Raw genomic sequence first — 27,908 nt, 5'->3', positions numbered from 1 at the left:
CCCTGCAAGGCCGGGTGTCCCCTGTAGGGCCGGGTGTCCCCTATAGGGCCGGGTGTCCCCCGCAGGGCCGGGTGTCCCCCGCAGGGCCGGGTGTCCCCGCTCGGCGCGGCCCCGCTGCAGTGTCGCCCTCCGGCCGGGCGGCGGCGCTGGGCCCCGCGCGGTGCGCGCAGGCGGCGGCGGCGGCGGCGCTCTGTGTCGGGCGGCTCCGCTGCCGGAGCTGTCCAGCACTTCAGCAGGGGCCGCGCCGGGGCCGCGCCGGAGGGGCCACGACCGCCGAGCCCCCCCGAGCCCACCGCCACCCCCGGCACCCCCGGCACCCCCCGGCGCCGACAGGGACCCCCCTCCTGGGGCCGGACTCAGCGGGACGGCGGGGCGAGGTGAGGCGCGGCCGGGCCCGGGGCTGCGGGGCCGGCACAGGGCGGGGGGGGCCGGGCAGGGAGGGGAAGGGGCGTGGGGGGCGGTGGGACCCCGCTGGGCACGGAGGGACGCTGAGAGAGGTGGGTGTGTGGGGAGAAAAGGCTTTCCCCCCCCCCCATGGGGTTATGCTCGCCGCGGGCAGGGGAGTGAGGACCCCCAGGGATGGGGATTGGGGGTGGGCTGGTCCTGGGGGGGGGGGGGGAATTGGGGTCCCCAAAGGGGCACGGGTGGAAAGGGTGGTGAGGAGTGCAGCGCCTCGTGGGTGCTGGAGCAGCTGGGGATCCCACGGGGAGGTGTGTGACAGGGGTGTCCCCCCACGGGGTTTGATGCTTTAGGGGGTCCAAGATGGTGTGAGGAGTCTGGAGATGAGATGTTTTATGGGGCACGGGGGGTCCAGGGACATGGATGTGTCAGGTGTTCCCCGGTGCTGGGGGGTGGCTGGGAGGCACACACCTCCCTCTCCTCCATGTGGGGAGACATGCTGGAAGGGGGACAAGCGGTGACCCCCAGCAGTGGGGTTTTATCTGGGAGGGACAGGACAGCGATGAGCCCCCAGCAGGTGCTGGTGCCTTGTGTGGTGCAGGTGGGAGATGAGGCCAAGACAACGGCTCCAAAGCCCCTCTCTCTGCAGCGTGGACCCCCAGGCTGTGCTGGGGAGGGTTTGGCTGATGAGATTTCAAACCCTGCGGGTGTTGTGTGGGGGAAGGAGAGGGGCAAGGCTTGGCAGGGGGAACCCCGGCAGCAGCCCAGCCGCTGGTCTTTTGGGAATGTTTTGTGCTTCTCCTTCCCGGGACAGGGAGGTTTGTCCCCAGGGATGGCCCTTCAGGGGGCTGGTGGAGAGGAGTCAGGGCATGGCTCAGGTGGCTTTCAGGGGACACAGGTTCATTCATCCCATCCGGAGAGAGATTTCAGACTGGATGTGTTGCTTCCCTGTGCTCCTGCTGCTGCAGAGGGGTCACCTGGGGGCTGGCAGTGTTTGGGGGTGTCTCAGGTTGATGACAAATATCAGGGACCTTCTCTGAGGGTGCAGGTGCTTGTGTCCTGGCTGGTCCCTCTGCCCTGGTGTATGGGTTTGTTGCTGGCAGGAGCACAGGGACACCCCCACTGGGGGGGATTTTGGGGACAGGAGCTCACGGTGCTTGTGCCCAAACATCATCATAGCTCTGTCCCCCTCTGCCAGCGTGTTCTCACGCAATGCCACCCCCTTTGTCTCACCTGCCTCCCCACTAAATCCCCTCTGGATCCCCCCTGAATCCCACCTGCCTTCCCTTGCCCCAGGACTCATCTTGGCAGCATGTGGAGGGAGAGGTGGGGGGATTTCAGAACCAGAAGTTGGGCAGATTTTAAGGGAGCCTTTGGTCCTTGGTTGCTACTGGGGATGGTGAGCAGGGGGCTTTGCCAGGAAGGCAGAGGAGCCCAGGGCTCTTGGTTGGTTTTGTCCCTGGTGCCAAGAAAATGACGCTTTCCCCCCAAACAAATGTCTCGTACCCTGGGGGGGGCAGATCCAGTCATGGGTGGATGTGTGGCTGCAGGTCCTGGGAGGCTGCTGGAAGGGAGAGCAGAGGGTGCCCACTCCACACCTCTTGGCAGGGGGTGCCTGTGGGATGCAGATTTAGTCCTGGCTGCCAGGGGTCTGCCGGATGTGGGGGATCCCCAATCCCCAAAGCCCTTCCTCCTCCTCCTCCTCTTCTTCCCTGTCTTCTAGCTCCTGCTTTCCCCGGCCAGGTGGCCCATGGCTTATATAATGTGCTCAAACCCTGGAATAGCTCCTCCCGTTACACAACCACCCAGCCAGCCATGGGGGGGGGGATGGTGGGGGGGATTCCCAGCTGGATGCTCCCCCTGCACTGGCCATGACCCCCCACACCTGCAGCACTCGGCCCCGGAGTCGTTTGCAGGGATTGTGTCCCCGTTGGGGAAGGTGACCTCATTGTGGCAGTCATCCCCCCGCTCCTCCATGTGCTCAATAATTGCTTTTATTCGTAGTAGTTTTATTACTCTCCCCCTCCCCAGAGTGGTGATGGGCCTTGGAGCTGCTTGTGCCTCCTCCTGACTCCTTGCCCAGCAGAGCAAGTGGCCCCCAGGATGAAAAACCTGGGGGGTGGCTGCTCCCCTTCTCCATCCTCCTTCCTTATTTAACCACCTCTGAGAAAGGTCTGGCAGGGCATCCCCAAGGGGTTGAGGAGAGTGTGGCCAGAGGGCCATGGGGCTGGGGGGTCCCATAGGGTTACCCATCACCTGGACTCGCTGCCTCTCCACTCAGCATGAGGGGATTGCTGCCGTCACATGGATGTGCTCCTCCTTTCCCTCATCCCTGGCTCAGGAATGGGGTCACTGCAGGGGTCCTGGGGTTGGTTTCCTTTCCCATCGGCTCTCCTCCAGCCAGAGCTGAGAGCAAAGCTTGCTTGGCCTCCCCTGGGAGCCCAAGGGGTTCAGATTGGGGGGGGGGTTGGTCTTTTTGGGGTCAAGAGTAAATCCCAGCTCCTCACCCTCTGTCGTGCCCTTTACTCTGGAGCACCTCCAGGGGAGCTGATGGATCTCTGTGCTCACACCCCTGTGTGGTGCTTGTCTGGTGTGGGGCTGGTCCCCACCCCTGGCTCCCCCATCCCTACATCCCCAAGCCAGGAAGGAGCCCGGTTGCTTAGCAACTGTTTAGCTTCTCCACAGCCTCCTCATCTATTTTAAAATATATATATATATATCTGCACAGACGTAGGTATGCACAGGCAGCCGCAGCTCCTGACCCCCCAGCCAGCATCTATATATTCTCTATTAATTGCTTTAAAGTCTGTGAGGTGTCAAATTTTGGCTGGGCAGCCATAGGACAGGATCCCCTCAGCTCGGGGAAATAGGGATGGAGGTGCTGGGATCAACTGTCACCAACCCCTTCCTGCTGCCCCTTTCCATGGGCAGGATCCCTGTGGCTTGGGGCTGGAGGGCAGCGCTAACGAGCCCCAGGTCGGCCGCACTTTTAAAGCCAGATTTGCCTTTTTTCCTCATTCTTGAAGGTCTGACTCATGGTTTTTGGCACTGGAAGGCAGCTCCGGAGAAGGTCAGCCCAATTAATGGCAGTAACTCCGGACTTTTCCTCCTTGTAATTCCAGCCGGGTGTTTAGAGGAGGCCGACTGCCTGGCGGTGGTGTTCTGGCATGTTTTGTGTCCTGAAAAAAAGACCTTCTCCCAGCTGTCCCCACGGCCCGGGTAGGGAGCAGCCTGGGCTGGGGCTGTAAATGATTCAGGGACAGGGCTGTGATTTCAGTGGGTAGTAGTGTGTCCTGACGAGATCCTGGCGGGCAGGGGGAACCACGGGGATCACCCCTCTCACCCTGTCTGGAGCGGCTGGAGGGTCCTCACCTCATCTGGGCTGGCCCTGGCGTGTTGAGACTGAGCTCTGGCACACTCAGTGCACGAGTGGTCCAAGGAGCCGCCGTCCTGGGCTCGCCGCCCGCATCCCGTGCCCACATCCCGTGCCCGCATCCCGGCACGCGGGTGCTCGCGGCCGCCCTGCCTGGTGCAGCTGGATGTGGCGAGAATTAATGGAGCACCGGCCGGAGGCGGCTTTAATTAGCGCCGAGGCACGGGGAGGGGGGAGGATGCCCAGGGACCGCTGCCGCCTTTCCCCGCCGAGGGAGAGACGCCGGGAGAGCATCCAGGCACCTGGGAGAGCATCCAGTCACTGCCGGCCCTCCGCTGCCAGCCCTGCTCCCCCCGGGAGAGCGGCTCCCTCCGCATTACAGCGGCAGGGCCCTGCGGCGGCTGCCGCCTCAGCACCGGGGGGCTGTGGGCATGGCCGGGGTGCTGAGCAGGGCCCACGGGGGGATTTGAGCAGAGCCGGCTGGGAAGGGGCTTGTTCTGGGTTGGAAAATAAAAGGGCCAAAGCAGTTCAGTGAGATACCCCACTTTTTTTGCTCGTTCTCCTTGTTTTCTTCTTTCCCTTCGAGCTGGAGCTTCTGAACCCTTGAGCTGGGCAAAGCCCATGTGGGGCAGCCCCAGGGCTGGGACATGGGGACAAACACAATGCGGTGCCACCCCACCAGGTGCCTCGGGGTCACAGCCCACCTGGATGGAAACCAGCAGCCCCAAATCCTGGCTGGATGGAGAGACTGGGCTTTGCACCCCTGGCTGGCAGGGCCTGCCCTGGCTGTGTGACAGGGGCACAGTGCAGTCTGCCTGTCCTTTGTCTGTCCTGGCAGTCACTAAGTTGGCACTGCAGGTGCCCAGGTCCTCCACACACCTTGGATGTGATTCAGCATGGCTGGGAAGGGAGGGAGAGACCCGGCATGTGGGATGGTCCCTGGCATGGGATGGGGATGGAGGATGGTGGTGGAAGATGAAGAGGATGGAAAATAGGGATGAGAATGGAGAATGAAAATGGAGATGGAGGTTGGGGCTGGGGGATGAAGATGGTGGCTGGGGGTGGTGAGGAGGAAGGAGATGAGGAAGAGCATGGAGGATGAGTATGAGCACGGAGATTGGGGATGAGAGTGAAGATAGGGATGGAGGATGAGTATGGAGGATGGGGCACCTCTGAACTTTTCCAAAAGCTCTAATCCAGGCAGCAGGAAGTAACTGTGAGCTGAAAAGCTGGTTTGACCTCCCCGAGACCCAAAGTGGTACGTGGCAACAGGATCAGGATCCCAAAACATGTGGGTGAACAGCTTGTTAATATGAGAAGAGAGGGATTTGCTCAGGAGTTTCCCTAGCAGCTCCAGCCCATGGTGCCAGGGGGTTTGGGCCCTCACAGGTGGCAGTAAGGGAATTTGGGAAGTGGGGATGGATGCCAGTGACTGTCCCCAGCTACATCCTGCAGCCCTTAGGAGTCCATGGAGACACAGCACTGGCCCCAAGACACCTCCTGTCCCTCTGGGCAAGGCGGCCGGGCAGCAGCTGCCAGTGATTGATGTTTTGTGGGTAATTACTGCAGATAATTAAATATTTAACCATCATCTTTATTATCGGGGTAGCGCCGAGCCAGGCAGGAAACCGCTGCTGTTTGGGCAGGGCCATGCTGGTAAATTTGGGGCTGGCAGAGCCGGGTGGTCCCCGTGTGGTGGCCGATGGATTGAGGTTGTGGTGGTGGTGGTGGTCACTCTGTGTCCCTGAGCTGTCCCTTGCAAGTGCAGGGCATCTCTGGGGTCCTCCTTTGGGGATAAGGAGGGCACAGACCCAGCCTGGGGGACATGGGCTCCCTCTGTCCTGGTGTCTTGTCCCCATTGTCACCAGAGGTGTACAACTGGCTGTGTTTGCCACCCATGGCTGCCCTTGTTTAGAGCTGGGGGGGTTGTGGGTGGTTTTCCCATTCCTTTTTTTTCTTGGCCATGCTGTGGCTGAGGCAGGGGTTGGTGTCAGCTCTCACAGTGGATATTGCTCACAGCTGAGGAGACACCAGGTTGCAACACCATGTCCATCCCCAGTCCAGCTCCTCCTTCCTGGCCCCAGTTGCAGGGGGGAATTCTCCAGCCACATCCTTTTCATGGAGCATTTCCTGGTGGATCTGCATGCTTCCCCTGCCATGCAGCCCTCTCCCACAGGTACCCATCCAGCTGCTGGTTTATCTTCGTCTACCTCCCCAGCTCTCTATCTGACACTCTCTCAAGGTTTCTCAGCAATGAATTTATCCACTGCCGGGCTTGGGATAAAATTAATTCCCACCGGGGAAAAGCAAGCAGAGGCTGCTGCAGAAAGCAGCCTCTCCTTCCCCATCTCCTTCCCTGAGCCTCTCTGTGGGGGAAGGTTTCTCAGTGGGGACCTTACCCCATTCTTTAATTTCCTTCCTGGTTTTTGGCTCCATGTCCTGATGGAAGAAAGAGGAAGAGGAGCTCCCAAGCTGTTTTTTTTTTCTGCAGCATCTCTCCCTTCTCTGGCCTGGAGCCACCCTGGGTTATGGAATGGTTTGGGATCAGGGGTCCCTCATGGGCAGGGAGGGCTGAGCAGGGCAGCTCTTTGTTGTGGGGCTCGAAATGTGGGTGCTACAGGCAAGGGGGGACTGAGGGACCTTCCAGTCACTCTAACAGGGACAAGCATCCAGGGATTGCAGAGCCCTGGCTGGCTCCTGCTGCACCAGCAGGATCTCCCCTGTGCCTCTGCAGAAATAAAGGCTGTTGGCTCCCTCTGTATGGTAGTGATGGGGAAAAAAATAAAAGGAAAAAAAGCTTTGTAATTAAGCACTCAGCTGCTGTCCTCCCTGGGCAGGCTTGTCAGGAGATAAATGACTGTGTGGGGCAGCCAGTGGCAATGGGAAAGCCAGGGATGTCCCTTGGAGATGCCACGGGGTGGGAGTTGCCTTCCAGCCAGGCTGGGACCTCCACCACCCAGGGGAGGGCTCTGAGGCTTTTTGTCTCCTCAAACAACAGAGAAACATCCTCAGAGCCCCTCACAAGCAATCTGTGTTTCCATCCGGGCTCTATCCCACCTGGCATGGCCATGGAAAGCTCTGAACAGCCTGGTGTCCTGCTGGAATGGCACAGCAGGAGTGGTGAGCCCTCCCTGGGCTCGAAATGGTGCGGATCTGTCCATGGTCCCTCTGTCCTCCCTTCATGCCTGTGCTGGGTTGAGGGATCCCTCCTTCCCATCCTTCTTGGGCAGTGTGTGTCAGCCACCCAAGGGTTGGCTGCTTGCCACGGAGGAGACAATGTGCAGGCAACACCCATCCTTGGAAAAGCCTCTCCAGCAGGATCCCTGGGAGAGAAACATCCCAGAGAAGTGGCTGCTGGCAAAAGCTGCATCTTCAAGCCCAAATCCAGCTTGGAGAGCGAGGCAGGATGCTCTGCCTTCACTCCTGATGGTTTCTCTTTGTGCAGGGCTTTGCAGGAGGTTTGTGCGCCCAGGTGGTGCCTCTGCAGCCTGGCCACGCTGGTAATTCAGGCAGCAGATCTCCAGTGGGATCATCCCATGCTGGGAAGAGGGCTGGAGCACTGGACAGGGGAGCTGGGGCATGGCAGGACAAGGAGAGTGAGGAATGGGTGCTCAGCCATGCGCCGATGGCCCGCGGGCACTGAGACGGGGTTGTGTCTGGTTGATCCAGGAGTTTTGGGAGCATCTCCTCCCCCAGGCTTGGGGAGCATCAGCCAGAGCCTCGGCACGGCAGTGCTGTTTGGGAACGGCTGTCCTCTTCCAAGGGGTTATTTTTGGAGCCAAGTGAGGACACATTGACTGTGGTGGCAGAAGGAGGAGGCAGAGACATGTGAAGGAGCAGGGAGAAGGCAGGCAGACAGAGGCCAGTGGGGATCCTCATCTCCCCTTGCAGCTGGCACCAGGCCATAGTGAAGGGTGCCAGGTCATGGGCAGAGGGTGCCAGGCCACGGCCCAAGGGCATCAGCAGGCGTTTGCTGGTTGGGCCAGACATCAGGATGTCCCATGGCTGCATCCGAACCAGCCAGTGCAGCTGCAGAATGCAAGGGGATATCTGAGGTCCATTCCTTTACTGAGTGGGGACAGTGCCTGGGGTGTCCCCAGAGAGCTGTGAGGATGGTTGCCTATCTCTGCTCCAAACTCACACTGGCTGACAGTGGGGTCTGTGGGGCTCAGAAGGACCCCTGCCCACCTATCCTGCTGCTGCTGTATAGTCCTGGGTCCCACACTTTGCCAGGTTTTTTCCATACAAGGCTGGCAGAACATCCTTCTCTCTTTCCCATGAGTCAGCCCTCTTGGCAGGGTGATGGGAGTAACCTCAGCCTTGCTTTGTGGATGAGGAAACTGAGGCAAGGCACAGGAAGATCTCCCAGTCACTGTCCCCACCAACCTGCTTTTGAGACAAATTTTGCCTTCAGGTCCTGGCAGGGTCCCCTGGCCCTCACGGGGTGGGAGGGGAACCCGGGCAAGGACTGACCCTTAACTCTTTCTCTCCCTCCCAGGTGATCATGGCTCTCTACAACAATGGGGCCGATGTGCCTTCGCCCCAGGAAGCCTCCAACGGCTTCTCCCAGCCCGGCGCCTCGGGAACGTGGCACAAGGGTGAGGAGGAGGTGCGGCTGGTGGAGCCCAGCATGGTGAAGAAGGCTCACCGGGAAATCCTGGACCACGAGCGCAAGCGGCGGGTGGAGCTGAAGTGCATGGAGCTGCAGGAGATGATGGAGGAGCAGGGGTGAGTGGCAGGGGAACTGGGAATGGGGTCCTTGTGACCCGCTTGCGCCTTGTGCTTCCCCTTTAAAAAAATACCTGGGTGTGGCAAATGTGCCCATTTGGAAGTAAATCCACTTTTGGGTGAATCGAACAGCTTTGGGGTGAACTGGTGGGTTGGTAGGGGGGAGGGAAATGCTTCCAAGAAACTCAGGCCTAGGAGTGCATCCACACCTATTGGAGGTTGGCCCCTCTGCTTGGAAATCTGGGCTCCCAGCTTGTCATGCAGGGAAAGCTGAGGCAGGAAGGAGGAGCAAAGTTGCTCATGGTTGTGCAAGTCATCAGGGCCACCCATCCTGTGCCCCCCATGCCTGGGGTGGGAGATGATCTGCCTCTGCCTTTTGTGTTGGGGAGATGAAGGAGATCAGGGGTTTAGTGCCAGGAAAGGCTCTTTTGGTGCTTTTTTTTGTCCCACCTTCCTTCTTCTTCCAGTTTTGGGGTGGTAGGACCCCCTCTGTCCTGCCAATGCCACGACCAGGCACCACAAGCTTCTCAGCCTTTGCTCTCCCCTTGGAAAGCAAAGGACTGGGGGAATATGCAAGGGAATGGAGAACATTCCTGCCTGGGTGGGCAGGAGAGGCTGGGGGGCCAGCGAGGAGATCCCCATCCCTACCAGATGGACCCATGGCTATGCTGCTGGCTGCCCCATAGCTCTGGCACCGGTCAAACATCCTGCTCCCCCTGACAACTCACTAAAACCTGATGGATGGAGCAAATTCTTTGGCACACGTGGGTAGATGGGGACTGGTACCAGCTGGGGAGAAGGAAAATGGATTGAGGGAAGGCTTCGCCAAGGCTTTCATTAAGAGTGCAAGCGTGACCTAGAATTAAATTGTCTCACACAGACTGGAATAATGATTGTGCCTAATTTGTCATTATGGAAATAAATAAGGCTGACCTGGCGCTTTGGGGAGCCCAGAGCCTCCTGTCGGGTTCCCCCACTCTACTAGGGCTCTTACTACTGGTAGTATCATTACTACAGTGGGTAAGAGCAACGCTGCAACTGGTATTGTTGTTATTGCTGTAATTGCTTTGCTGTTATTAAGGCTATTAATAACGATGATGGTGGCGATACGCCGAAATGATAACATAATTACAGTAATAATCTTGGTCAACCTGGTTAATCCTCTCCCTGCTCTTCCCCTCCACGCAGGGGTTCTCTGGGAGGGTTCCATAGGAAGCACTCTGCACCTCCAAAGTTTCTATCTGGCCTGGGAGCTACATCCTGACCATGGCCTAGGGGGAGTTGTTGACAGGGACAGGGCCCCCGGGATGGATGTGAGTGTCAGCAGAGGGGGGTTTGCAGGGATTTAAGCACTCCCTTGTTTCCTTAAAGGCGGATGGCTCCTCCTGCCTGCGCTGTAGCTCGCTCCAGGCTGCCTGCACCGTTATTCCCTGCCTGCAGGCTGGATTCCTTGCCCGGAAAAGAAGTGTCAGCATTTTTTCTTTCTTTCCCAAACCCACTCTATATGTTAAAATGTAAAAGCAAAACCCCTTTAACGAGGTTATAAGCAGCACCAGAGGAATGCAGGAGGGAAGGAGCTGGAGAAGGCACTGGAGGTGCTGGGGGGTGCCTCACCCTGGCCTCCCCCCGCAGATTTGCTAAAGGCCCAGCCATGATGGCCCATCTGTCACCTCCTGTTTGGCCTCATGTCCCCTCTCCGAGAGCATCAGCCGCATTCTTAATATGCTGCAGCAAATGCTCATCCCGGGCAGACATGTTCCTGCTGCCATGGGCCAGCTGATGGCCGTGGGATGGCCGTGGGATGGCCGGGATTGGTGTCTCATCCTTGCGGGGTGATCACACTGTGCCCAGCTGGGTACACTGCCATTGAGGCTGTGGGACAGAGCAGCATCTGGGGGTGCTACCCTGTTTTTGGGGCCCCCCCATGCCCAGGTACAAGGTGAGGGGAAGCAGCCAGGCTGCCTCCTTGCCCTGTTAGCAGCCCTCCTCCTGCGTGGAGTCCGGCTGGGCAATTAATGAGAGCCCTTCAGCACAAATGAGCTTGTTAATATTAATTCTCCTCTTCTCTCTGTTCCCTTTCATGGGCACTGCGGAGGGGTGGGTGATACCACGTGTCCCTCTGCACCCAGGGCACCCAAGGGCACCCCCAGCATTGTGAGGGGCATTACTGTCCCCAGCATGGGCACTGTGAGGTGCCAGCCTTGGGGACCAGAGGGCTCGGCCAGGCTGTGATACCCAGTTTTCTGGTCTTGTAACAGCAATACTGATGGAATGTGATGGCAACAGTGGGTCACAACAGCCCCTGTAGAAGGGTGAGAACAAGGACACACACAGAGCCTGACCCCTTCCCTCCCAGTGTGGCAGCCCGGTGGTCACACAGGGTCCCTCTCTCTTTGCCCTGTCCTCAGGGATGATGCCAGGAGCATCATGGGTCTCTCCACGACATCCCTCCATCGGGATGTTTTCAGTCGAGGAAGTTGGGATGTTTGTAGTCACAGAGGATGTCAGGTGCCCTTGTGCGGCCGTGGGATGTGGCACAGGACCACCCACCAGGGCTGTCACCCGTCCCTTCCCAGGGACACCTTGGGGATGGCTGGAGTGCCGTGGTTTGCCGTGGCTGTTCCCAGATGCCAGGGACAAAGTGATTAGTGCCTCTCGTTAATAAGCCTGCAGTGGCCTGAGTCAGCGTTCAGCGTTAGCGCAGAGCTGGCTCGGCTGCCGGGCCCCGGCACAGCGCAGGGATGAGAGAGGGAAACTCGTGGTGGGATGGAGATCCTGGGATTGAACCCCTGGCACTGCTGAGAGGGTGTGGCAGCATGTGCCCAAAGCCTGGGACAGTAATGGGGAATGGCAACCTCATGGTCATCCTCTTCTTTTACCCCTTTCTGACGTCCCTTCCTCTGGCAAGCACTTCTGGGAGGGGCAGGCAGGAGAGAGGAGGGCATAGAGGGTGGTGGCAGGGGGCCAAACAGAGATCCCGCTCTCCTCCAAGCCCTGATGACTGTCACCATGCCACATCTCCTTCTGACCAGCCCTTTGGGCCATGTGTCAATCCCAAACGACAAAGGTATGGAGGTCACCAGCAGCTCTGTGGGGAGCCCACACTCCAGCCATGGCAGCCCTGACCGTGTCTTTGCCCATCCAGGTACTCCGAAGAGGAGATCCGGCAGAAAGTGGGGACCTTTCGGCAAATGCTGATGGAGAAGGAAGGTGTGCTCACCAGGGAGGACCAGCATGGGCGCCAAATGTGAGTGAGAGAGCTCCCAGTTGGCTCATCTGTGCATCCTTCTTCTCTCTCATCCCAGAGAGGCCTCTCCCGGGTGGCAATGGCTCAGCAGGTTGGCTGCTGTTCTGTAACCCTAGAAATATTACTGTTATCAGTAATAATAATGATAATAATTTCTGTTGTAAGGGGCCCAGGCTGGACAGGCAGGACTGAGCCTGCCCCTCCTCTGGACAGACCCAGAGCCTGTGTCTCCATCAGGCTGGTGTAACCCCAAGGAGCCCCAAGAAAGAAGCTTCTCCAAGGAGCTCCTACCCTGTTCCTCTGCCTTCTAATCATTCTTCATGCTGCCTGGTCCTGGGGGCCTCCATCTGCCCTGAGAGGAGTTTGGAGCTCAGGTTTGGTGTCCAAAGCAGCCCAGCTGCTGCTGGGAATGTGCCAGTTGCTCCTCCTGCCCCACACAGGACTGTCCCCAGCCTCACCAGGGTCCGCCCCGGCTCAATGATGATTTATCTGCACGATGCTTAATGGCCCAGGCAGCGTGGCTGGCCTGGCGTGCACCATCCATCAGCCTGGAAACCAGGTCACTTGGGACAGGAATAGAGAGTGCAGGTTCACTGAATATTAATGCTTCATTAGGGTCAGGAAATCAGGGCGGGGGGGGAGGCAGGGAAGTCGTGGTGGCAGGGAGAGCCTTCCTCACACCAGTCCACTGGCACAGCAGGCAGGGACAGACACAGAGACAGACACATGGACATGGCTCTGCTGCGCCCTGCCCGGGATGGGCTGCATGGCCTTGGGGCAGCGTGAAGCATTCAGAGTCCTTCTCCAGGCAGGAAAATCCAATGGATGGGGAAAACCAACCCGCCCAGGTCACAGAGCATCAAGCCTGAGGTGTTAACAAGTGGCCTTTGCTGATGGGGGCAGGAGTCATCTTCAGGGCATCTTCCTGGCAGGCTCGTTGGGGCTGGCATGGTAAGGAGCACCTGGGAAGCTGAGGGTGTGTTAAGGATACCCAGACAGCCCTGGCTGTCACCTTTACAGGCTTGGTTTTGCAAAACGAAGGGTAATCATTAAAGATTAGCCCCAGGGCTATAAATAATAGTGCTGAGCTGGAAGGAGCAGTCTCACAGCAAAGGATTGCTCGGAGGAGAGCAAAGCTGGAGGCGCTTGAAGGAGGATGGCAGGAGCTGGGTTCAAAGGAGGTGGCTCTTCAAGCAGCAGGAGGATGTCCTGGGTGCCAAAGGTCTCTGAGAGATCAAGAGGCTGGACAAGGGAGTTAAATAAGCTTTAAATAAGGAGCCTCATCCCTTGTGGTGGCTGGGAGAGTGCTCAGCAGAACATCTCGTGGGCTGGTCCTGCTCCAGCACCTCTCTGGGCTTTTACAGCTCGGTCCTTGGCTGCCGGGGCTGTGAGTCTCAACCAGCTGATCTCATTTCAAAGCTGAGGTGAGAGCTCAGCATCATCTGCATAACTCCCCAGGGGAGACTGAGGCACTGAGCAAAAGCCATGACCACCTGAGTCCCTGGCTTTGCTCTCTGCACTCTCCCAGCTCCCGTCTCCATGTGCACAGCCCGGTGATACAGCCCAGTCCCCAAGGAGAACTGCTTGATGGACAGGCTGGTGGGATTACAGACAAAGGCAACCGTGTGCCGGGCAGGGAGGGATAATTGGAGCAGCACAAGCTGGTCTTGAGCCGCTGAGCACAGCTAATGGGTGAGATGCTGGCAGCAGGCTCTGGTGTGGAGCACTGCCTGCTCGCAGAGCAGACACACAGGGAATTATCCCCGCTCGCTTCTCTCTTTTCCTCCTTCCCCCCCACTTCCCATGGTTGGGTGGGTGTTTGAAAGGCTGCTCCTGCCCTTGGGGCATGGCCAAAGCAGGAGTCACTTGGAGAGGACCCAGAAAGCCATGGCTGCAGTGCAGAGGGGAGCCCGAGACCCGCTTGAGCGATCGCCTGTGACTAGGAGGAGGGTGCCTCGTGCGTAGTTTCGCTCCAAGACATTTTTAATTGGGTTAAACAGCCCGTGGCCTGCCTGTGGCCAAGGATGCCAACATGTGCTGCTCTCAGATTTGGTCTGGGGCTGAGGGCATCCATTCACTCAGGCACTGTCCAGGCTGCCAAGGGACTGATGCTGCTGGGGCTGCACTTCTCCACCAGTGTCCCTGGCTGCACACCTCCAGGATGGGAGGGGTGGAGCAGCACATCAGGTTTCCGAGGGCAAATCTCCCTTGGGAAGCAAACACCTGGGCTGGTTTGGTGCTGAGCACCCTCCAGGCATGGCCCCATCCATTACGGTTCCCTCCAGAGCATCTGGATGGCCACATCCCTCCCTGGGTGACATGTCTTACATCCCCCCAAGAGCAAAGGAGAGGCTCCCTGTGGGGTTTGATGCTGCTCCTGGATGGCACAGCTGGACCAGGGAGGTGGAGATAACAGGGAGAGATTGGGCAGGGGCTCCTAGGACCCTCCTAGTCCAGCTGCCAGACCTCTGCCAAGCCCTGCCCACAGCCCCAGTAGTCAATGGCAACCTCACACTGGTTTCCATGGCAGTGGGAAAAATTAATGCTGATGAAGTCACTCAGGAGGGAGAGGAGACCCTGATGGCTCAAGGTATGATGCCCCCCCCTCTCACCTGGCCAGGTGGGGACATCAACCATCGGCTGCCTGAAGCTCCTGTGCTGAGCAGGTGGCACCCTGGGGCACTGGCCTCAAAGCCCAGATTATCCTGGGCAGCTCCCAGCTGAGTTCCCAAGTTTCCTGCCAGCTCCTCTTACCCTTATCCAACCCACCTGGGCCGATCCAGCCTCCAGCTCAGCCCCAGCACTTGGGCAATCACAAAAGGGGCTCCCAACGCCGCCGAGGCTGGATCCTGCAAGGAGAAGGTGGCCCGAGCCTCGTGGTGTCCCTGTGGGGATCTCTGCAGGGACTGGAGTCCCAGGAAGACCCTGAGAAGACCCCCACCACGGGGTTTTGCTGTGTGGGGACCTCAAGGGATGTGACCAAGTCCCCTGGGGATGCTGTGTTGGATGTCCCCCAGCTGCTGCAGCTGCATTGGGGCTGCCCTAGGCTTCCCTCCAGCCGGTGGAAGACAGGGAAGGGGGATCCCCGAATTAATCCCGCGCTTCCTCCTTTGGCAGCGTGATAGAAAACCACCACGGGGCGGACGGGGAGGAGTACGCGGTGGAGTATCCCGACTACGGCGAGGGCTGCCTGCTGCAGTGCGACTGCTCGGCCGAGTGCTACCGCGAGGACAGCGGCCACCGCGAGTACAGGTCCGCGGGGATTTCGGGAATCGGGCGTGCACGGTATCCCCGTGCAGGGATACAGAGGCCAGGGAGCTGGTCCCTTCTTCCCCCGACCCTGTATGCTGTCTCCCACAGGCTGAAACGGCGCTCGAGTAGCTCTACCTCTCCTCCCCCCAAGAAGAAAAAGAAGAAGAAATCAGGTCACCGCCGGAGCCGGTGAGTCCCCGGCTGTCCCTGCGCTGTCCCCTCTCCCAGGAGGGCAGCTCTGCTCCCAGCTCAGCCTTTCCCCAGGCTCTGACGGGGCAAGTTCTCCCACTTTGGTGGTCAGTGCCCCTCCAAATATGCACCCTTAAGAGGTGCAATGCATCTGCATGTGCTGATATTGCAACACGCACACGTGTGCACACACCTCCTGCATGCACTGTGTGGGGAAGGAGCTGGCTGCTGCAGGGCACAGCACCGGGCAGGATTTGGCTCTGTAAAGGGTCTGGCTCCACCTACCCCCTGGTCCCCTCCCTGGCTAGCACTGGCTGCCTGGGCAGATGCTGTCCCTAATGTCCCTTTTTTCTCTGCCTTTCCCACGGCAGCAAAAAGAGGAAACCTGGCTCGGAGCGCAGGTGAGTGTTCACTGGGCTGGGTGGGCTGTGAGGTTCCTGCTGGGATTGCAAGCCCGGGGGCATGGGCTGGCCTCCACAACCCACTGTCCCCCTCTGAAATCCCAGTGGGAATTGGTCACTTTGTCTCCTGCTGGAGGCTGTGGAGCCCACGAGGTGGCAATGAGACACAGCAGGATTTGAGCAGTCTGGCATCAAAGGCATCCAGAGCCCTTCTGCCAGAAGTCCCTTTCTGTCACCAACCCCAAATCCCCAGGAAATAACTTCCATGAGATGTTTGTGCATCCCGTGGGGTGGACCAGGGAAGTGGGGAGTGGGGGGGCATTGGGAGTGGGACTCCCCTGGGCCACAGGGATGGGGCTGGGGAGTCCCTTGCTCGTCCCTCAAGGGCACCCACTTCCCCCCAGCTGTGACAGCTCTTCACCCATCCGCAAGGAAAAGAAAAAGAAGACTGGAAAGAAACACAGGCGTGACAGGTAGGATGGACACCGTGGCAGGCTGGGGACACCAGGCATGACTGGGGACCATGGGGCTGTTTGGTGACTGCCCAAGCCCTTGGGCTGGGGTGGGATTGAGGCATGGATAGGGATGGATGCTGATGACCACTTCACAGCTGCTGTCACCTGCCCAATTCAGCAGCCCATCTTGGGGCAACACCCTTGTCCTTGTCCCCATCCCCTGGGGCTGCCCAGCTGACCAGGTCAGTGTGTCTCCTTCACCTCTGCCTCTTCTTCATCCCTCAGATCTGAGTCAGGGTCACGGAAGAAGAGAAGACACAGGTAAGAGTGACGTCTGCCGGGAACCACCCCACTGCCACCGCTGCTGGCTGTCAGCTTCCCCTGCCAGAGACCCCCTGTTCCCTGCCTTCCTGCTGTCCCCCTCCCCTCTGCTCACAGTGATGGACCCCCTCATCCCATGGCTGGACACTGCTGTGTGTCCTCCACCCTTGGGCATGGCACAGGGCCACTCTGGGTGACTGTGGGGTCCCACATGGCCCCTAATGTCCCCTAGGGAAGAAAGGGGGATTCCAGGCAGCCATGGCCAGGACAAACCCTGGCTGTTGCCCTACTCTGCAGATGCCTTCTGTCAGCACTGCTGTTCTAGGGTGAAAGAAGTGAAAAACAGACAAAGGGTGTCTGGGAAAGCAGAGGGTCTCAGAGGGGACTGATGTAGGACGAGGCAAGTATAAGGTGACAACGGGCCCAAGCCCAGAGGATGCTGAGCAGAGCCAGGCCCCCCCTTCCCACTGCCACCCGCTCCTGCCTGGCCTCACCAGTGGGCACCAGACCCCATGGTCCTCCCAGCTCCATTTGGGATCCCCACTGTGCTTGAATCTCAATGAATTCCAGCTCCAGACCATGCAGGTTCTTCCTCTCGCTCCTCCTGCGGCCTCGGTGCCTCTGGGGAGGCTGGGGAAGCCACCTCCAGGTGCTGCCTCTGCTCCTGAAATTTCCAGCTCTTCCCGCAGGTCCCGAAGCCCCAAGAACAAACGGAAAGAGAAAAACAAAGAGCGCAAGAGGTGAGGGGCCGGGACGGCGGGGGGAGCGGGGTGCTGTGCCCCCCCTGCGTGCCCCAGGAGCGACTCAGCCTCCCCCCGCGGCCCCGGCCGCCCTCTCCGCAGGTCCCGCAGCGAGTCCCCGGCCTGGCGCTCGCACCGGCGCAGCTCCTGCAGCTCCCACAGCGCCTCCCTCTCCTCCGACGACAGCGGCTCCAAATCCCCCGGCAGGTAGGGACAGCCCGGGACAGCCCACGACCAATAGCCCCCCAGTCTCGGCAATGTGGGCTGGAGGGCAGGGACAGAGATGTCTGCGTGGTGGGCACCCCGATGTGGTGGAGGGCAGGAGGTGGGTGGCAGAGGTGTCCCGGGGATGAGGACCCTTGGGAATGGAGGACAGGAGGAGGGTGGCAGATGTGTCCCGAGGATGAGAACCCTTTTGGGGGGACGGAGGGGAACAGGATGGTGCTGCAGAACCTCTGGAGGGTTTGGGAGAATCTCAGGCGGGGGTTCAATTTTTGAGTAGAGAAAGCACAAAACATCAATTCTCACCCCATTTCTGGCTTTGGCGAAGCCTGCCCCGCAGCCTGGGCTGTTCTGCCGGGCCGGGCGGAGGGCAGTGCCGAGCTCGGGGACGGGGGTGCCGGCAGCTCACGATGCTGTGCCCCGCAGGCTGAGCCCCAAGCGCCGGCAGGATGGTCCCAAAGGCAGCAGCGCTCGCTCCAGCCGCAGCCCGTCCTCGCCCTCGCCCCAGCGCTCGGCCTCGCCGCACCAGAACGGGCACAAGGGCAGCGCCCAGAACGGCCGCCACAGCCACGGCGCCCCGCTCCCGGAGCCCTCGGATGTACGTAGGCTTTTCTTGGATCACTCTTCGCTTCCCTCCCCTCCTCCCTCCACAGGACTGCCCCCCTGCTCTCCTCTCCGCTCCTTCCCCACTCGCTCGGCTCCCCGCCCTGCCCAGCCGGGGCACACGGGGGAGATGCACTCACCAACTCTGCACGGTCTCCCTGGGGGAGCCAGCCCGTCATCTCGGGGCAAGGATCAGGGCAGCCAACAAATCATCCCTCCCCCAAAGCCGCACATTGCCCTGCAGATGTCACCCCGAGACGATGGCTTGGCAGGCAGGCGACACTGCCAGGGTCACCACTGGGCTCAGCACCTACCTGAGATTGAGCCCAGACAGCCAAGAAATGGGTACAGCTGGAAAATTCGTTTCCCCAGCAGCCCAAACCCTCCCCAGTGCCAAGGGGCTGACACCAGTGCTCAGGACTCCAACACCCAGTCTGGCCAAGGTAGTGTTCGGAGGGGATTTGGTGCTGGATGCTCAGATTTTAGGGTCCCCATGGCAGGTGACATTGGAGCTAAGTGTCCCTGGCTCTGCCTCATTGTCCTGGGATGTCCCAATGAAACCTGGGGGGCTACTCCAGTGCTGAGTGGTCAAAACTCTAATCCTGTGGGACAGAGAGCCAGTCCCAGTTTAACCAGTGCCAGGATGGCAAGGAGCCTGCTTTGGCTAACAGGGACTGGAGGCAGAGCTGACTGAAGGCAGTGTGCTGCATGACTCCACTACTGGGGGCCACACAGGTCCCCACTCACCTCAGGGAACTTCATTCCCATGGTGAGGTGCTGTGGGGACACTGCCAGGCTGGTAGCACCCTGTGCTGACACCCCAACACCTGCAGGGCCAGGGCCACCCCGGAAAATGGGGCCAGGAGCCCCCCTCCCCATACCCACCTCCCCTTCACCCTCCCCAGCCCAGCACCCCCCAGCAGCACCCAGCACCCAGCACCCAGCCCATCTCTTGGAGCACCTCTCTGCTTTCTTCTTTTCCTGTGGTTTTGGCTGGGGTGTGGGGGGGTTCGGGAGCCCCCCAGGCGCCCGGCTCGCCCCGCTCTCCCCCTGCCCACCCCCCAGCATCGCCCAGGCCGACGAGCTCCCTTGGCTCTCTGACACCAGCGGGACTTTTCTCCAACAACTTTCTCTCTTTCTCTCTTTCTCTCTCTCTCTCTCTCTCTCTTCTTTCTCTCTCTGGTTTCTACTTTTTATTTTTTTTTCTTTTTAATCCCATCTGTGTTTTTCTTTAGCCTCCCATTTGAAAAAAACCCAAACGGTAATATACACTTCCATTTCTTGCTCAGCAGAAGCAGGGATGAGGGGGAGGGAAGGGCAATGAAACGTGCTTTTTTTTTTTTTTCCCGCCCCCTTGTTTTAGTTTCCTTTCTCATGATTTCTTTTCTTTTCCCTTGTGATGTACAGAAATGCAAACGATTTATATTTCTCTTATTTTCATTTTTCCCCCCCCGTCGTCGTCGTGTTGTTCTAGAATTTTTTGCTTTTGTGTGTGTTAATGTGGAGAAGAAAAAAAAAAACAAAACAACAAACCCAAACCCAAAAACCAGATGTGTTTTCTAAATATTTACGACCACTGAACATTGTATTTCCATTTTCTATATTTTGAACAAGGAATTTAAAAGGGAAGAGAACCCAGCAGGCCTCCACTGCAAAAGAAATGGGCTTGTTTCCATCTCATGGAGTGAATTGCCCTTTTCCTCCTCAAATTGGCTACTGTCCCGTGTCCTCAGCTGGATCCTGCTGATGTGGGGATGGTTTTCCTCCCTGGCTGCAGGATGAGGCTGCTGGGTGCTGGGTTATCCGAGCACCCCGCAATCATCCCACACCCAAGTACCCATATCCTGCATCCCAGCAGGATGGATGCTGAGCATCCTTGGTACCCAGCTCCTTTCCCATCTCCTGCAGACCCCCAAAAGCTCAGCCCATCCCCCGGATGAGCTGTGTCCCCCCTCAGCACCCCCAGGGCCACCGGGAGCAAGGGGTGCCCCGGGGCGCTGCACGGTGTTACCTTCCCTTTTAAATACCCAGTCCTGTCTCCATCCATCCCTGCTGCCTTCCCAGCCTTCCTCCTGGGTCTCTCCTCCTCCTCCTCCTTGCCCACACGCACCCTCCAGCCCCTCTTTCTCTCCGGTTTTCTTTGGGCCAACACAACCCAACATCCCTCGCCGTGTCCCACCTCCATCCATCGCCTTCCCTGCATGTTATCCGGGACTTTGCCATGTTATAGAGTGACTTTTTAAGACTGAACTGCAGCTGGGTTACAGACACCAGCCAGCAACTCCCCCCGTGGCCACCCCGCTCGGCGGCCGGCCACAGCCTTTCCATTGAAAAGCAAACAAAAAAACCTAACAAACAAACAAACAAAAAAAAAATTAAAAACTAAAGAGACCGAATTTAAAAAATAATTTAAAAAAATTCTAAGCAGAGCAAACGGGATTAGCCGAGGGGTCTGGATCGCCGTACTAAAGAGTCCTTGTCTTTTTCCCATTCTGCCCTCCAAATGTGGAGATTATTGTTTTCTTTTTTTATTATTGCATTCCTGTCACTGCCAATTCCAAAGGTAGGTATTTCGTCCACCTCTGCACGTTCACTTCTGCAGATGAGCCTGTTGAAAAGCACCGTAGCTTGATTTAATGTTATTTTCTCTTTCTTTCTGACTTTCTTTCTCTTTCTTTCTCGCTCTCCTTCTCTGTCTCTCTTTCATTTTGTCCCTTTTTGGTGGCTATATATGATTTTTTTTGTTTTTGATTTGTATGGTTTTCCCCAGTTAGCTGCAAAGCCATGCTCTTCTCTTACGTTCTTATTTTGTATATTTTTTTGCCCTGTCCACGTAATATTTTTTTCTTTCTTCCCCCCTTTTCTCTTCCCCGTCTCCTCGTGCTGTCGGTAGAATGCATTTCTGTGTCTTTCAGCCCTCCGAATTTGTGTTCGTTTCCATGCAGGGGCTGCTCCCTTCGAGTCCCCCCTTAGTGGCCCAGTAACGAAGGCAAACGTAATTAGTGAGAAATAGAGGTGGTGGCCAGGGGTGGGAGTGGGCACAGGGGGGTTTGGATTGAATGGATGGGGCAAAACCTGAGAAATTTGGGGAGATGTGTGGGTTTAACCCCTCTTTGGGTCGTGATGGGGGGAAAAAACCCAACTCAGGAAAAATACTGGGAGGTTGCAATGGGGAAAGGTTGAAATCTTCATCTGTGGAGAGGCAGGTCCAGGGCATCGCATTCCCCAGGAGCAGGGGATGGCATCCCAGCCCTGGATGTCCCATCCCCACAAGTGCCCAGTGTGTGTTTTCCCTTTTGGGCTGGGTCTTTGCTGATTTGGGTTTATTTGGGATGCTTTTACTGTCGTTGCCTTCCTGCACGCCTGGGCAGGAGACTGCAGGGTTTGGGTGGGAGCCCCACACCCCACAGCATGGCCAACTGGCACCAAAATGCTGCCCTGGGAAAGAGGAAAGCCCTTTCTTTCTCTCTTCATCTTCCTCTTCTTCTACTTCATCTTCTCTGCTTTTATTTTCCTCTGTGGGGACACGGGGCTGGGAAAGGGCTCAGCTGAACCCCCCCTGTTCTTTCCCCCCTCACTGCAGCCATTGCAACAGCAACAGATTTCTAACAAAAAATCCAAATCCTCTCATTTTGGCTCCAGCTTGCTGCTCTGTGGCTGGAGGGGTTGGCTTATCCATGGGGACAAGGAGGTTGGGTGTGGAGCAATCTGGGATGCTCAGGGATGCAAATGGTCTTGTGACCCTTTTGCAGCATCTTTGTGGTGGTCCCCAGAATCCCACCCCTTCGCCCTTCCTGCTTGTTTTTGGGGGAGAAAAGTGGTGTCTAGGACACAGTGTAGAGAGAACCTCATCCTAGAGGATTCACCAGAAGTATTTGGGGCATGGGGATGGCAAAGAATTGGGGTCAGCGGCCCTGGGTGTGGTGGCACAATCCTGGCACCACCCCAATCCCCCTGAACCCTCTTCAATCCCCTCGACTGGATTCCCTGTGCAGGATTCACCCTTTCAGGGATACTCAGGGACCTGGTGTTGGACTGTGGCTGGGGAAAGGAGACCCTAAAGCCAGGGGTTTGCCAGCTTGGTCAGGACTGGTGGTGCAGGAGGTGTTTCCACCCATCTTTTTGGTCTAGTGATGTTTGCAAAGATGGGGAAAACACCCAGGCAGCATTTGTGGCTCGGAGGAGCTCAGATATTTGGGGGCCCCAAGGCCAGACAAAACCCCCTCAGCTCTTGGTGAGAGCCTGGCTCGGGGCTTGGCCACGGTGGTGGCCCAGGGTTTTCCCTCCCTGTAGGAGAAGTGAGTTGGTTTGTTTTATTTCTCCTCTCTCTGGCTCTGTCTCTGTCTCTCCTCCTTCTCTCGCTCTTTCTTTCTCTCTTGCATTTTTGTGAATCTAATGATGCACTTATATTGCCCCGCTTTTCCCTTCTCTTCATACCTTACCTACTAAAGGAGGAAATGCCACTTTTTTGGTAAGTGGATGTTAACCAAGAGGGACTTAAAAAAAAAAAAAAGCATATAATGGAAAAAAATAAAAAAAAAAAAAAGGAAGCAGAAAGCAAAGTCTGTGTTGAGTGCTGATGAGGACTTAGCAGTTCCCTGCAGAGTCACAGCTAACAGCTCAATGCGTGTCCCAGGAAGAGCTCAGAGACATTCGTTTATCTCAGTAACGAGGACATTTGTGAAGTTTTGCTTTGTTTTTTATTTATTTTTATTTATTTATTTATTTATTTTTTTATTTGATTTGATTTGGATGGTTTTTCTTCTTTCTTTTTTCTGTTGGTTTCTTTTTTTGCCTTCTCGTCCCCGGCCCCCCTCCCCTGCCTTGCCCTCCATTGTCGCTCTGTGCCGTTTTTTCCTCGTTTCTGGATTTGTTTTAAGCCGAAAGCCGTACTATCGATAAAAAACTACACGTATCGGAACATATATCTCTATATATGTGCATGCCTCTGTGTGAGCAGACCCCATCACCTCCAGCCCTCTTTGGTTCGACCCCTTCCCCTCGGCTCAGTCTGATTTACTCTCCCCCACCGCCCCTCTTCCCTCCTCTCATCTTTTCTTTTCCCTGCCCCCATTTTCCTCCCTTCGTTTGGGTTTTACCCCTCTTTTCCCTCCCCCTTTCTTGGTGGGGGCGGGCGGGCACCAGGGTTTGCTTTATCCCTTCTCCAGGTGTTTTTTTTTTGGGGGGGGGGGTGGTTGTTTCTTTCCCTTCAAGCTCTCCCTCCCTGACGACTTGGGGGTTTTCTTGGATTTATTTATTTTCCTCCCAACCCGCCCTTTCCTTTGGGTTTTTTATTACGATTTGAGTTGAGTTATATTTTTTTGGCGTTTTGCATGCGGAGGTTTGCATGACCCACGTTGTTGAGGGCGAGAGGAAGGTGCAGAGTAGCGTCTGTGTAGCCTGCCTTATGCGATGTGCATTGACGTTGTGATCTGCGCCCCCGGCCCGGCGCCCCCCGTTAAAATCCCCTTTCTCCTTCTTTCTTCTCTTCTTCCCCCCCCTTCCTCCTTTCCCTCCTTCTCTCTCTCTCTCTCTCTCTCCCCCTCTGCCAGAGGCCGGCCTCGGCGTCCCCCTCTCCGCGGGCTCACGGCAGGACGGAGCCGCTTTCCCCCCGCGCCCGGGGGGGCCGACACGGTGCCCGCAGCCCCCGGTCGCCCACGCCGGAGCGGGGCAAGCACGGCCACCGGCATCGCTCCCGCAGTGCCTCGCCGCCCTCCCGACACCGCGGCCAGAGCAAGGGGCGGCCCCCGGCCCCCCGGGAGCCCCCGCCGGCTCCTCTTAGCCCGCCCGGCTACAGCAGCGACTCGGAGGGCTCGGCGGGATCACAGCCCTACCACCCGCCGGCCGGCCCCGACAGGAACCACGGCGCACACGGGAAGAAGTAAGCGAAGAACCCCGGGATGGGATCGTGTGATCACTGACGGGATATGGGAGCTGGGTTGTGGTATTTGGGGTGCAGCCCCACGCGGGCACCTTGAGTCCATCCAAGGGAAGCTCTGGGGTGCGAGCTGGGGACCTGGGCTGGGTTGGGATGCTCAGGGGATGGGGATGGGAATGGGGACAGGGATGGGGACATGAATTGGGACAGACATGGGATAATGATGGGGATGGGGGAGGAGGAGGAAGGGGATCTGGAAAAAAATAAATTTGAGTTTGGGTTAGGATTATTGAACGGGGGTTAGGTTGTGGATGGGGACAGGAACAGAGATAGGGAAGAGCCACAGTGGGTCAGTGCTAGCTCACTGTGGGAAGGATCATCCCTGCAAGGGTTTATGCCAGCTTGAAAGGCAGTGCCTGGATGGCTGTGCGGAATTACAGCATCCCACAGGACGCAGGATCCCAAGCGCATGAGCACCCCACGCTTTATAACCAGAGATGTAGCCCAGCCAAAAACTGGCGTCATGTAGGTGTGCCCACTGTTCTCTGTGGGAACCTGGGATCTCTGGCTCCCATGGGGATATCCTGCCAGCCAGGATGTGACATGAGGCAGTGCTGGGATCTGCCTTCACAGGGTGAAGGAGAGGCACCACCGGGGCCGGCCCAACAGCAGCTCGGAGTCGTCGGCCAAGCACTCCCGGCACACGTCGGAGCGCAGGAAGAGCCCCTCGCCCAGCCCGGGCCAGCGCAGCAGCTCCTGGAGCTCCAGTGGCTCTCTCTCCAAATCCCGCTCCCGCTCCCGGGAGAAGAGAGCAGGACGCAGCCGCTCCCGATCACCCTCGCCGAAAAAACCCGCCAGCAGGTCAGACCCAGGGGGGACTTCAGCACAGGGGACACCAGAGGTGCCATGAGTGGGCCCAGGGGACACCATGGGTGCCATCAGTGGGCTCAGGGAGAATCTGCAGCTCATGGTGGTCCCAGCTCTCCTGGGGTTTGGGGAGGGGTCTCAGGTCATTGCTGATGGCACTGGAAGCACCAGCTCCAGGTGGCAGTGTCAGCTGCCGCAGGGAGCTGCTCTCACAGGGTGTCCCTGGATCCCACCCGGGATCCCAGCCCGCTCCCTGACGTTCCTCCTCCTCCTCGGGGTGTAGAGAGAAGGACAACGAGCCCCGAACACGTCACGGTGATCCCGATCCCACCCGCGCCCGGCGCCGCTCCAGGAGCTACTCCCCAATCAGGAAGAGGAGACGTGACTCCCCCAGCTTCATGGAGCCCAGGAGGATCACAAGGTGGGTCCTGGCACGTGGCAAAGGCTCTGCCATGTCCAATGGCACATCCCAGGGCTGAGCTCTGCCATCAGCCGGCCCCAAAGAGCACGTGGGTGGGGGAATGGACAGGTAACAGATGGATGGATGGGTGAATGAATGGATGAATGTATAGATAGATGGATGAATGGATGCATGGCTGGCTGGCTGGCTGGCTGGACGGACAGACAGATATACATATGGATAGATGGATGTACAAACGGATGGGTGGATGGATGAATGAGTGGGTGGATGGGTGAGTGGGTGGTTGGATAGGTGGATGGATGGACAGACCTGCAGATGGATGGATTGGCGGATGGATGGACAAAAGGATGAGCAGCTCTGCTGATGGACAGATAACCCTCAGGGTGACCGGGTGAATCAGCTGGCCCAGACAGCTGGATAACCAGACTGCCTCCAATACTATGACCTTCTGATCTCTTCCTATTTCAAGGCATGAAAACAGGAATTAATTTTAATCCGGCTGTGCATATTCCAGAAAGACGCACATCCGCAATCACATCTCTCCTCTGCCCTCCAAAAGTCGATTTCTCCTCCTTGGGATCCTATTGCCTCAGGATCCCGAGCTGTAAGACAGGCAATATTTTGTGCCAGACAAAACACTGTGTGCATATGTAGCACCTCGTTAACATGCAGTGCTGGCAGTGGGGCCGTGCCGGAGCCGAGATTACCTCCTTCCTGACCTATTTGTCTCTCCTACTATCAGCTGGGAGATCAGGGGGCTGGATTTTCAGAAATCAGCTCTGCCTCACTGTGGGAGGGATTTTGTTTTGCCTGGGCTGGGCTGGGGTTGTCAGGAGAGAGGACAGGAGGAAGGACAGGAGCAATACTGCAGAGCCCATGGGTTAGGGCTCCCTGCAGCTCTTCCCAATGTATGCCCTGGAAAGAAAATGGTCTGGGAAATCTGCTCCCAGCCCAGAGGAAGGTTTTTCCCAGCCCAGGTACCACTGTTTGGTTTTCCATCCCTCCTGCTCCATCCTGGTTTTGCCAGGATGTCCCCAGGGAGATGGCAGGGCTCAGTTGGAGGACACAGCCTGCAATCCCTGTGAGGACTGTCCCCCCCATCCCTGCCACCATCCCTGGCATGGATGGGGATGGCAGACCCAAATCTGCCTGGGGCTCAGGAGGAGCAGAGCCATTCCTACAAGGCCTAGAGGATGCTGTGGGGAAGGGGCAGCTGGGGAAACAGCCCCAGCCCCCCTTGCCTGCCCCATAGTCCAGCCAGAACCCCCAGGGCTTTTCCTTGCCCTCCTGCCCTGTCCCCAGTTCCCATCATTCCGCCCCCCCCTCCCCATGGTCCTACCTCAGTGATGCCAACCTCTCCTTTTCCATTTCATCCCAAGGTCCCTCTCGGAGAGCATCGCCGCCAGCCTGGCTCCCAGGGTAACCTCCCCCCTTCCTCCTCTTCCGCCTCCTCCTCTTCCTCCCAGACCCCTCTATGTCTCCTCACACCTTAGGATGCCCTTGGCACCCGGTTGCCTTCAGGCCGTGCCTGTGGCTCTCTGGTCCCACTAACACCAGGCCAGGAGAGGGGGCAAGGGGCTGACTCCTGCTGTCTCTGCCCCCCGTGGCCTCCATTCCCACTGCCCCCGTGCTTCCCGTGTCTCTCCTCTCGCTCCGGCGCCGGCGGGGCCGCAGCTCGCCTCCCGCTAATCCCGAACGTCTCTTTTTCAGCAGCTTTCAATCTTTGGTGTCTGGGAAACACAAAGGCCACATTAACCTGCTCACTTTCTGCCCTCGACGCTGCCTAATCCAGGACTAACACCCCGGGGGGCGGGGGGCGGGGGGGAGCTGGGAAGGAGGAAGGGGATGGATGGAGGGGGAGGTGACGTCGGGTGGCCACATCCTGACGCCCCGCAGCCGGTCTGAGCCTGGTCGCGGGGATGCTCGGCTTCCCTGGGTGGATGCTTGGCCGTGCCGGAGGTCCAGTGCTGGACCCCCTCCCCGAGCTGCCGCCGGGGGCCTCACTCAGATCCCTTTCTCCATTTGCAGTGCTCGCAAGCGTCCCATCCCCTACTACCGGCCCAGCCCCTCGTCCTCCAGCTCGCTGAGCACCTACTCGTACAGCCGGAGCCGCAGCCGCAGCTACGACAGCTACAGCTCCAGCCGCAGCCGCAGCCGGACTCGCAGCCCCCCCAGCCGCTCCCGCAGCCCCAGCCGCAGCCCCAGCTACAACAGCCGCAGCAGCTCGGAGAGCGCCGGCTTCTGAGCCCCCCCGGCACCCGGCCGCAGCCCCCCGGCACCCCAGCTCTGCCCCCTCCATGCCTCCTGCGCCCCCAGAAGGGACGGGACCACCGGGGAGGTGGAAAAGAGCCGGGGGATGCTAAGGACGGACCTTGGCGGCGGGGGAAAGCGCCGACGGAAACTGGAAGGGGTCCTTGCGTCGCCCATGGAAGGGGCGGTTCCCTCCCCGCTCCGGGGTGTTTTGGGGGTCGGGATGGGGAAGGGGAGGATGTCTTCTTATTTCTGCGAGTGCCGGGGCGGGGTCGGGTGGGGTGGGCGAGCACAGAGCGAGGGAACAAACGCTCAGCAGAGACTTTGGGGCGAGTGGGTAGGGGTGGCTCGGGGCCTCCCGGGACCCCTCCCTGTGCTTTTTTGAGTTGGTTTGACTGTTTTTTAGCACAAGAATATCCCGGGGAGAGGGGGGGGGGGGGGCGTGGCAGGCTCAGCTGGAAGGTGTGATGCCAACCAGAGGTGAGCCCCTGCTTTTCCCCATTGGAAGTGTCCCCACAGTGTCCTGGGGGCTGGGGGCACCATAAAACACTTTGGGGTTCCC

General features: G+C 58.3%; 1 protein-coding gene across 2 annotated transcripts; it reads left to right on the top strand.

Moving 5' to 3' along the window:
• The first annotated feature begins 206 nt into the window (after positions 1-206).
• SRRM3 (serine/arginine repetitive matrix 3) lies at positions 207-27,404 on the top strand. 2 transcript variants are annotated; one of them, XM_064677808.1, is made up of 15 exons: positions 212-377; positions 8,271-8,500; positions 11,646-11,747; positions 14,865-14,999; positions 15,108-15,188; positions 15,560-15,589; positions 15,994-16,062; positions 16,330-16,365; positions 17,055-17,105; positions 17,208-17,312; positions 17,754-17,925; positions 23,483-23,811; positions 24,442-24,669; positions 24,959-25,096; positions 27,125-27,404. In XM_064677808.1, exons 2-15 carry the CDS (start codon positions 8,277-8,279, stop codon positions 27,339-27,341), a joined length of 1,917 nt encoding a protein of 638 aa, XP_064533878.1. In that variant the 5' UTR covers positions 212-377; positions 8,271-8,276; the 3' UTR covers positions 27,342-27,404. The 2 variants fall into 2 exon arrangements, 1 of the variants encoding a protein (XP_064533878.1); XR_010435615.1 differs by lacking the exons at positions 24,442-24,669; positions 24,959-25,096; positions 27,125-27,404 and having other exon boundaries at positions 207-377; positions 17,754-22,401; positions 23,483-23,559.
• The last annotated feature ends 504 nt before the right edge of the window (positions 27,405-27,908 follow it).

Source organism: Pseudopipra pipra, chromosome 21 (genome assembly GCF_036250125.1).
Source record: "Pseudopipra pipra isolate bDixPip1 chromosome 21, bDixPip1.hap1, whole genome shotgun sequence".
Lineage (NCBI taxonomy): Eukaryota > Metazoa > Chordata > Aves > Passeriformes > Pipridae > Pseudopipra > Pseudopipra pipra.
This window is presented reverse-complemented; position numbering and strand designations above follow the sequence as displayed.